The sequence below is a fragment of the Callionymus lyra genome, chromosome 12 (assembly GCF_982586985.1).
Source record: "Callionymus lyra chromosome 12, fCalLyr1.hap1.1, whole genome shotgun sequence".
NCBI classification, from domain to species: domain Eukaryota; kingdom Metazoa; phylum Chordata; class Actinopteri; order Syngnathiformes; family Callionymidae; genus Callionymus; species Callionymus lyra.
The window spans coordinates 56770-67500 of NC_141829.1; the positions used below are offsets into that span (position 1 = coordinate 56770).

The 10731-nt window shown below is 40.7% G+C and overlaps 1 protein-coding gene across 11 annotated transcripts in view; it reads right to left on the reverse strand.

Annotated features, from left to right (window-relative positions):
• Positions 1-204: 204 nt before the first annotated feature.
• stxbp5l (syntaxin binding protein 5L) overlaps positions 205-10731 on the reverse strand; it is an 81398-nt gene continuing 70871 nt past the window's right edge. For 3 of the 11 annotated variants that reach the window (XM_087804737.1, XM_087804736.1, XM_087804732.1), the window contains 8 exons: positions 6502-6681; positions 4029-4133; positions 2942-3181; positions 1988-2339; positions 1229-1394; positions 886-997; positions 602-822; positions 205-548 (listed from right to left, as the gene is read on the reverse strand). In XM_087804737.1, the coding sequence (XP_087660863.1) occupies positions 507-548; positions 602-822; positions 886-997; positions 1229-1394; positions 1988-2339; positions 2942-3181; positions 4029-4133; positions 6502-6681 (1418 nt within the window). In that variant the 3' untranslated portion in view covers positions 205-506. Of the gene's footprint in view, positions 549-601; positions 823-885; positions 998-1228; positions 1395-1987; positions 2340-2941; positions 3182-4028; positions 4134-6501; positions 6682-8683; positions 8738-10731 lie in introns of all 11 variants that reach the window. The other 8 variants (XM_087804741.1, XM_087804740.1, XM_087804742.1 and 5 more) reach the window with 4 other exon arrangements.

The window sequence follows — 10731 nt, forward strand, 5'->3', positions numbered from 1 at the left end:
ATAAGAATAAAGAAAATCAACAAATTTGGGAAAAAATGTGTTTTGGCTTAGTAGCAATGCAGGTTCACATTTTTATAGATACTATTTGTGTCAATACTTCAAAAAATATAAAGTTTTATATAGTTTCTATAAGTGGCGTATATTATCAAAGAAAATTATATTTGTGTTTTTCTCAAGTAGCATTAGCGTAGCATTAGCGTAGCATTAGCGTAGCATTAGCGTAGCATGCTGCTTTTTCTTATGGCAGTTTGATATTATAGTCATCCAGGTGTTTATCATGCGTTTCATGTTGCTTTCTTAATCTTTCACTATCTACACAGTGAGGTCCAGAAAACCCAAAACCATCAGTAACACAATGTCAATGATTTCTCTTCATCGCCTTCGTCGTCCCTCACGACCAAAGATCAAGACATTCTCCGGTCGCGCGACACTCGGACCAGGAGCCGTAAAGTCTGGAGTCCATCCTTGAGTGAAAGTCTCTCAGCATCCAGGATCCTCAGTCCGTCTCAGAACTGGTACCACTTCTTGTCTTTGCACTTCAACATCAGCTGCAGAGAAGAGAGTCAACACTCCATCATCGCTGATCCAACCCTGGCCTCACCTCATGAGCATGTTTGGAGAAGGTTTCTGCGCTGGTCATCATGAGGGCCGTACGTTCCTCCAGCTCTCCCAGTCGTTGTCCTCTCTCGTCCAGAGCCACGCGAGCTCTGGCCAGATCTCCCACCACACCGCTGGCCGCCACCTTCATCCCCTCCACGCCTCCCTGACCCGGGATGTGTTGGGCCAGACTCCGAGAGGCTTTGCCAGCTGCTGCCTCACCGACTGAGGGCCACATCAGATGAACATGAGTCCACAGATGATAACATGGACCATAAGTAAACATACAAAGCTCCTCTCTGTCGAACGAGTGAGTGTTTCCTCCAAAGAAGCCCTTAAGAAAGCCTCTGTTCTGGGCTTCTGGGGTTTCTATCGGGACAAACATCTCTCCAAGCATATCCTAGAAAGAAAAAATGGATTTCATTTCTGAAGTGTCACTGATTTCGAACTACAGTTGTGACGTATTCTGAGCACAAAAGCTGGTAAAAGGCTGAGGTGTGTCTAGTGGCCAGATGGTGGCAGTATAGCAGCATCATGAAGTAGTTTAACAGTGAAGATGCTGTTCCAGCAGGTTAAGAAGACAATTGTGAGGAATATAAATAAACAATGAATGGAATCTGTCACAGCAGACCTGCAGGTTGTCAAACATCTCCTGGCTGTATGTGATTCTCTGGATCTCCGTCGGGGAGCTGAGATAAAGAGCTTGACCCCCATGAGTGAAACAAAAGGTTCTTGCGATGCGCATGTCAGTCAGAGGCAGGTAGTTGACGTCCATCAACGGCCGCAGACTTGGTAAACTGTGGGAGAATGAAAGAGCAGAAATGAATGACAAACGTCATCATTTCCTTTTTGATTCTTCTTGAACATCGATCGCTGCTTCTTTTGGATTCTTCTTAATCTAAAAGTTCTCAAGAAGGTCCTTGGAAATCACAGCTCATCTGTTTAAAATTGTTTCTCCTTCTTTTACCAAGAAGAAACAACATAAATGTTCAATTCTTTGTTTTGTGTCGGATATTGCTTTTACTTAAGGGTCACATGACCCTGGTTGCGGGTCACATGTTCCATCTTTCTATCAGAGCCAGAATTGTTGAACTTCAAATATTGACGTTAGCTCAGAAGACACAGTTGAAAGAAATTAATTTTCATGCTTTGTCTTCGATCTTTGTATTGATTTTTAAATGTTCAATGTTAGGAAATGACTTTGAGGAAAAAGAGGATTATTGAGACACAGCAAACAAAAACTGTATTGACTGTAAAGTAACCTTAACTTCATTCTATTGTTAAGGTATTATTTAATCACAAGGTTTTGAGACGCGTCCGTGAACCTGATCTGCAGGAGGTGGAGCTCGAGTTCAGGTCGTGGTGGTACCTGAGGTACCTGTCCAGGTACCTGAGGGTCATGACGTGTCCGTTGGCGCAGAAGCAGGCGAGACACACACTGTTGTTCACGGACACCACGTCAGCTCGCAGCACGAAGGACGACTCTGTGATGTTGTGGACGAAGAGACAGGACTGTGAGGGCATCAGGAAGACTTTGGCCTGCCTCTCTGAGCAAACCACCACCAGATGTCCTTCTCCACAGGCGTCCTGGAAGGAGGAGACCAGTCTTCTCCGCTGTGGTCGCTCAGGATCCTCTGGAGCGTTGAGGTCCCGCCAGACTTCGTAGGGACTTTGAATGTGTGCGCCCGTGCAGTCCATGAAGCCGAAGCGCAAAACTGAGCCTTTCAACATCAGAAGAGCTCCTGAGAAGAGAGAGAACCCAGTGAAGACATCAACTCTCTTAAGCAATTTAATTTCCCAATGAAGACTCACAGGTTCATGACGACATACATTTGACACGTTTCTCCCATAAATGAAGTCCCAGCTGCACCACACCATCCCTCGCAGATGTCATGATCATCTCACGTCTAGTTTGTTTGGCCAACAAAGAATATTTGCTTCAAAAGTGTTTTACTTTGACTCTCATTTACACGTTACTATGTTATATCTTCATATATGACTCGTTGTTTTCAGCAGCTGTAACTTGTGTTTCCAGTCCAGACATATTTGAAAAACAAGTGCTTGTGTGTTTGTCTGTACAGTTGAGCAACTATTTAAGAAACAACATTTCATCGTCTTGTGAAGAAGTGACAGTGATTCCAGAGATTTCATTGAAACATGAACAAACCAATGTTTTCATGTTTGGGTTATTGTGCCACATTTGTTGTCGTGTCACTGAACACCAGCACAGTTGTCGACTGGACGAGGGTCAGTAGTTGAACTCTGGACTGTGAGGACAAACATGCCTGAAGGAACCTGACAGGCAACACCAGACGCAAAGAGAAATCCCTTTTATTTGACTCACCGCTGGGACCGACGGTGACTGGATCCTCCATCCTCTCCTGCGGATCCGTAGGAATAGACATTGGCATGAGTGAGATCACGCCGAGGCTGGTGCCCACCCATAAACATGGGGTCGGCTGAGGGTCACTCTTCCGGCCATAGGATTCCCCGAACTCTAGTGTCGTGATCACCTCCTTGGTGTCGCGGTCGATGCTCGAAACACTGGAACTTCGTGAGCGGCTGAAGGAGTTTTCACGACTCTCTGTGGCAGCGTTTGGACAGAAATAATTAGGAGGAGAAACATGTGAAGCGTCAGGGACTGACATTGAAGTATGAAGACATGTAATGGGTTATTTTACTGACTCTATTCTAGCACATGTGAGAACCGTGAACATATAACAAAACCAGGACGAAGGAATAGTAATGAAGCCGATTCAACCCTAATAACAGCGACTGGTCACTGGCAGCACAAGAGACACAAAGGAGCATCAAACCATTTTGAGTGCAAGGAGTTCAAATCAATGACTGAGGAATCGAAGTCGAACTCCAAGAAGGATTTTTGTTTTGAGTTCCTCGTCATTCTCCACTGAAAACACTCTCTGGAATAAAGTCAGCAAAAGACGCCACAGACAGAAAGTTTGGTGAACATCAAGACATACGACGCTTCGTGTCAGAGACGAGCGTCGATGAACTTGTGACAACATATTAAGAACCCAGAGACAAACTTAAACACAGGGAGACTTCAGGGCTACAACTGTGAGACCTCCATGAGAAAACGTCTCTTGCAGCGTTTGTGAATTATTTAGACGTGAAAAGTGAGCAGCGTTCTCGTGCCGATGTTGTTTAAAGTGCATTGATGTGATTAAGAAAAATGCTAATGTACCAACTTTTTAACTTGAGCAATTCTAAGGAATATTTCTAGATGACGACACACACGAGTGCTTCAGACACTAAATGCCACATCATGCCTGTGAGAGATATTTTGCTCGACAAGCACTTCTGGCATGTTTCAGACGAAACAGAAACGAGCGAAACAAACTGACGTACTGAGTGACGGACGGACGTTTATGTATCAGCAGTTGACGGGTCTGCAGCCCAGGTCGCCTTACCTCTGTCGCTCCAGGTGCAGGCAGTGGTGCTGCTGTGCTGCTCATCGTGGGAGTACATAGTGACTCCATGTAACTGCTGAAGCATCGCCCTTCTGGATGCATAACCTGACCACGCCCCATGACATGAACCCACCACAACCCCAGACCCACATGATGCCCCAGACACACACACACACACCATGTCAATACAAACCATCCACCAAACAAAAACAGACGAACAGCAGCGACCGAGAAGATGACAGAAAGAGGGAAAGAGAAACAGAGTGAAATAAATGTGGGGTGAGTTTTCCAAATATTTACAGAGAAAGAGGCGCTGGTAGTTTTCAACTTCAACAGCTCCTGAAACTCTATTTAACAACATCTGCTCCACCAAACAGCAGCACACATTCATACTGATATCTAGAACCTCAACTCACTCTCGACGGCAAAAACAAATCTTTTTTTCTTCAGCTGTAGAGAAGCAGTTCTCGCTGTGGTTTGGGTTTACACTGTGTCTCAGTGGAACCCTGACATTACGGAGGAACCCCATGAGGATCCCTGACCGTGAACCATGGTGAGAGGAGGCAGAGTCAGGGAAGTGGTGAGGAAAAGAAAAATATAAAGTGACGCACAATCACAACCTGCTCTGAACATCATGCATCGAGAGTCGATTCATTGGTTTCATTGAACAGCCTCTAAATATAGACTTAAGATTGAAGCGTGTCTTAATATCTGACAATCACCAAATCTCTTCCAGAGGATTAACAATTCAATCTACAATATTCTTAGTTTAGATAATTACAATTTAAATCAGTTAATTATTCTACAAAACCAGTCCCTTCAATGAACTCCCAATAATGTAGGAAATGTGCCAGACTGTAAAAAAAATGTTTTATAACGACATCACAGCAGTGACGTCTAAATCTACAAAGAATTGAATCTCATTTATCTGCTGGTTTAGTTTGTGTTCATAAATCTGAACCTTCACCAGCTACATCCTGAAGTTCAAATTTGCTCAAATTTTCCAATTGAGTTACTAACCTTTGATTACTATATCACTGACGATGCTCTCCATTCTGTGTTCAATAATAATTAAGCTACTCTGTAAAATGACAACTAGGTCGCAATATAATCCATAATAATGGATCATAATAAAAGCATCGAAAATAAGTCTGTACTAGTTTATTTGAGAAATACTGCCAACCATTTGTATAAAAACCCAACAACTCTAATTTTAAGATTCAAAATCAATATATTTATTTGTTTAGAAACGTTTAGTCAAACCTTTACGAAAATGAATACATTTTCGATATTTCCATTAGTTTCTAATGATTCCCTTGATCGCTCGAGGGACCAATAAAGTTCTATCTTTCTAATATCTTGGCTGTTCACTGTATATCGAGCTCATCTCTCCATCGTTCCTTCACATCGTCCTCACTTTATCAACCTTTCATTCTTGAAGTGATTCTGCTCCGAACAACTGATGAGAACCAAGAGAAGAAGAAGTGAGTTTCGAAGCAAGACTCATTCACAAAGTTTCCATCTTTGCTACGACTGAACAGTTTTTCTCGTGTCAATCAGAAGAACACGACACATCAGCAAACAAAGAGATTTAAACCTTAAAACTTCATTCAAGGTCACAGACTTAACTATACAAGGCTTGTTTCGCATTCATTCACATATTTACGTCTAAGAATCAAAGGTTCAAGATCAAGACCTCATGACATTCATTTTTCAATATCCAGACGAAGAAAAGTGTGGAAAAGTAACTTCTTCTTTTTTTAAGTCAGTTCAATTCTTGTTTGTGTCGTAAAAATATTTTGTCAAACTTTAATTGTAAATGATGTCATTTAAGGCTCATATTTAGTCCTTCTTACCTGGACTTGTGCCAAAAAGGATGGACCTGGAGTTTGTCAAAACCTTTGCTTTGACCTAAAGCTTCCAATATTTGGAAACACGTTTATTTTAACCTCTACAGAATAATCACTTTCATTGATGTGATAAAATATTAGTTCCACATGCCGAAAATCAATATTGTTTGAAAGAAGTAAAAAGAAAAACTCTTCGGGCTCTTGATGGTCAGAACAAGCGTCAGATGCAATGCGTGGAGAAGTTCTTGCAAGTCTGTCTTCAAAGCGTCTGAAGTGATGCTGATGCAAGAATCAATCATTACATGTCGTTATTGATGTCATTAGACTTTTGATGCAAACTATTTCAATAGAAGATGTATTAACATGAACTACTCAAGGTCATCATTTCAACGGAACGAAGAACGTCCACAGATAGTTTTAATTGAAATGATTTATCCTTATATTTGTGGCTGTTATTTAAAATACTTTGATATTTATATCTTTGACACTACAGTTCTAATCCCTGACCTGTGTTGATGCATAAGAGTCTTGCATCAGCATGAGTGTCCAGGTACAGAGTCCTCATGCTCTCTTGATGGAGGGATGTTAGGGGGTTCAGGGAGGCTGGGCGGCCAAGCACACACCTTCAGGGTGGGACACAGGCAAAGAGATCTCCATGCAAGCAGCCGACTGGGCCTTTCGGAACGGTGGTCGGCCGGGGCCTCTGCGAGCGAGCCGGGGCCCCTCAGGACCCGTCGGGTTGCGAGGCTTCCCCGCCGAGCAGGGCTGGGAGGTCGGACTAGTGCAATGTCCATTGACATGATCTGCAACAACGGCAAAGCATTAGCAAAAAACAAAAATAATGTCACATTCTTAGATCCCTCCTGAGAAATATCCATCATGTCCAACTTATAAAACAGAGAACTAGGAAACAACTTTTGGCAGAATTGCACAATTGGGAAATTCTTCTCTCTGTATTATAGGAAACAACCCTTAAGATGGATATTCTTGTTTTGTTTTGCTATCATGAATGTGCTCTAGAAATGGTTTCAACAGCAGGTAGAGATGGAGTAAAAGAGGTAGAAAGTGCCACGAGAGATGATTGGTCAACAGAAGACAATGAACGCCAGGTTGGTCTCAAAGGTTTGATCACAAATGATGTCAGAAACAACTTTCTCATTTCAGCCACAAAATGCTTTCTCGCTCAATAATCTTTCAAAGCCCTTCAAACAGACTCAACTTAAACATGTAGAAAAGGATTGAAAGTGAAGCAGCAGAGGTTTTGCTATTGGCTTGATTTACAGGCAGATCGACCCACGTGTTTTGAGTAGAAATTGGTGTAAAGAAGCTTAATCTTCAAAACAAATTTGTACATTTTCCGTAGCTTGTCTTCAATGTTGAGTTTTGGGTTTCAAGCCAACATGCATCATAGAATTCAACTTCAACTACATTCAGGCAGATCTTTAGTCCTAACTGGGCATAAAACTACTCACAACTCATCTGACCCTGAATGAGCTTGAATCTGAGGTCAAAGTTCAAACATATATGAGGTGATAAAGTGAAATAAAACTTCACATCTGTACAAAACTAAAGTTGATCTTGATTCATATTTGCTGATGTTCAATGTAAACAGTCTGCAAGTATCAGCAACTTTTTTTTCTGTGAGTTGCAAAAAAAGGTGAAAAGGTTCTGGAAACATGTTGATGTCAGTAATGCATCGTTACCTTACGATAAAAAACAAAATTTCATGTGTGTTCAACTAGAAAACTTATTTTGATAAAATATACATCTGTTTAGAGGAACTCATGTTTCCTGCAGCGGCTCATAACTGTGGACAAGGTTCGGCCAAAGAAGTGCAAGAAGTTTTCAAGTTTTCGTTTATAAAATCTACATTTCTTCAGCCTGGATACAATTTTTAAAAGTGCTTGAGGTGTAAAAGGCGATCAACAGCAGTCCCTTTGTTAATCCTGTGGGGGGCGTAACCAGGACCTTCCTACCGTATTCTGTTCATAACCATCACCCACAGAATGTCAGGGAGCACTCAGGCTCAACATTGGTCACTGCTTTCTGCAGCTGATGTGGTTCTGTTTGCTTCACTCTCCAACAAAACTTGTCACCTCCCAATCTGACTCCATGGTTCTCTGGCTGGAATAGGCCAGGGAAGGTCCTCGGCCTTCTGCAGGGGAACAAGTATCTTGGGGTCTCAAGAGTGAGGGAAGGGGGGACAGATCACAATCCTCTGGTCAAAAGTGTCGGGTTTTGACCAAACAGACGTGTCACTGATAGAATCCTATGTAGATTTGAAAGGTTTAAAGCTCCAGCGGTTGGGATTCTACCTTCAAATGCAATAACTCGATTTTTTTTTTAAAGGTTAATAACAGACAGTAGGAAAATGTGAATGTTGAGGTAAAGAAACAGAAAGAAAGTGCAGAGAAAAGGCTCTGGTTGTGAAAACCTTCGACACGTTTAAGAAAGAGAAAAAAGTAGCTGTAACGTGAGAAGAACCAATAAAAGTCGTGTCGTGGGAATGGTGGTTAAAATGATCCGATCACTGTTAAGCAAAGCTGTTAGTGGAGGAAAGGTTGAATACAATGATTGATTATAGTAGCGTATGAGTCAGAAATCGCCTTTAGAAACACTTGCAAAATGTAGATGCGATGAACACGTCAAAAACACTGAAACACAGTCAAAGTGGGGAAATGCTGACCTTGCAAAACAAGAATGGGAAAGATTTGACTTAAAGGAACGTAGAGGCTTAGAAAAGATGGGAAAAGCTGAGACTAGTTCAAGATAAACAATGAAATGTCTGGCTTTCGCCTACCGTACCAAGATCAGTCTTAAGATCTGTTGGCAGACTTAACTTTCTGCCGGGACCCCTGACTGGAACAAACAGGAGACAAAGAAGGGGTTAAGGAAAATAAGGCGGGTTTATTGTTGGCAAATTAGGGCAAATTAAATGAAACAAAAAAGAAATTTCAAAATGATCTTTAACATGCGAGACAATATAATATATAATATGCATGATTTCTAGCCTCAGCAATCTGGGTTATTTTACTATTCAATGTGTGTTTAGTGACAGTTACTTAATGTTCTTTTTTTCAACGTGAACGTGTGTTTCTTGCGGGTCAAGTAACCTGGTTGTCATGGAAACTAGTAAAAGACAGACGTGATGGAACAACATTATTCATCATGAAAAATAAAATAAACACGACTTTAAAATGTACAAATATATGTATATTTTTAACTAGATTCTTTAAAGTAATAACTGTGTTTAAGATGATGGTGAGAGCGTCGAGGAAGCAGCAATTCATCTCAATATTGTGTATAAACATCATGACATGAATATTTGAAGAAATGAATCAATGCTTATGTTAGTCAGTGTAAGAAGATAACAGTTTATATACTCTACCAATTGTATTTGAATGTTTTACAGTGATTTCTTTAAATATATCATTCTTAGGCCACCAAAGCTTTAACTGCCACTATTTGCCTTGAATTCATTGCAAGGCTTCCACTGAACTGACTTTCAATCGTTCAATAGTGCAGATGCTGAGGCTTGAACATGTGACATTGAGGAAAAACAGTTAATGGGTAAAAGTTGTTAAAATGTAAAAAATATTATCCAAGCAAAGTAAACAGAGAAAACATTTTGCAAGCATTTTGCAGGAAGCAGAGAACTGCAGGTCATACTTGAGATGGAAGGAGTTGTTGTTGAGAAACGTCTTTCAAGCGTCATTAGGAGGAAACAGTTGTTTTATCAGCGTTTGATCCTTTATTTGTGTTTCAATGTGTGCTATAGCAGTTGGTGTGTGTTAAATTGTAATACAATCTACACACATGTTGCAATTTCAGCAAAAATATAAAGAAATGTATCTTTGGCGCATACATTGTCATGTACTTGTATTAACACAGCTATTGTAATAATAAATATATAATATACTGCACAGTACAACCATCTGTGAGCTCAGCATTCACAAAACATATAAAACCTTGTGAAGATTTAAACTCATCTACAGGAATCTGAAATTAGACGTGTTGGACAACAACATATGTTTAACTCATGCACAGCTGACGCTGCAGTGCAGCGACCTGGGCTCAGGGGAGGCAGTGCCTCACCTCTCGGGGCGCAATCCATACTCAATATTGATCTTTTCATGATAATAAACATTGTTCCCGTTCTCCGTCAATCCAGCCAATCACAGAAGGCCTGACGACATATGAACCAATCAGAAGCAACATAAGGCGGGTCATAACTCAACACTGACGTCATGATGTCAACAAAACTTCTTCAGTCTCGAGAAAAACTAAAATTCTCGCTAAACTTTACCATAAATTCTAAAAGTCTTCCTTGTGATCCTTTAATATCACGATCTTTAAATCCACGTTTGATCATCATTTTTATATTCGTTTATTCATTTTTCTATATCTATTGATTGTTTAAAACGAATGTATATTTTCAACCAATTCAAAGTCTCAGATCATTAAATATGGTAAAACATTTTGAATTTTAAATAAATTGACAATTAAAACGTAATATATATACAATATATGGTGATCGGACAAACACAAAGATCTCACCTTCGGTCAGCAGAACATAAAACTTTATCACCCAATGGTTTGTTAAATATATATTCTGACATAAAACCTCACATTGTGTGTCAAACAAACCCAGCAGACGTTCAAACCAGCATTTAAAGACATTTCGAAGAGAAGAGCCGTCGAGCCTCGGTTTGACTGATTGTGGTTGAAAGGAAGTGATTGCGTCACAATTACAACATCAACATTAAATCAGACGAATTTTAAAAAAGAATCAAACACGACCAGGACGACAAACAGAGCAGATCCACTAGAATGACTCTTGAGTCACATGTCTT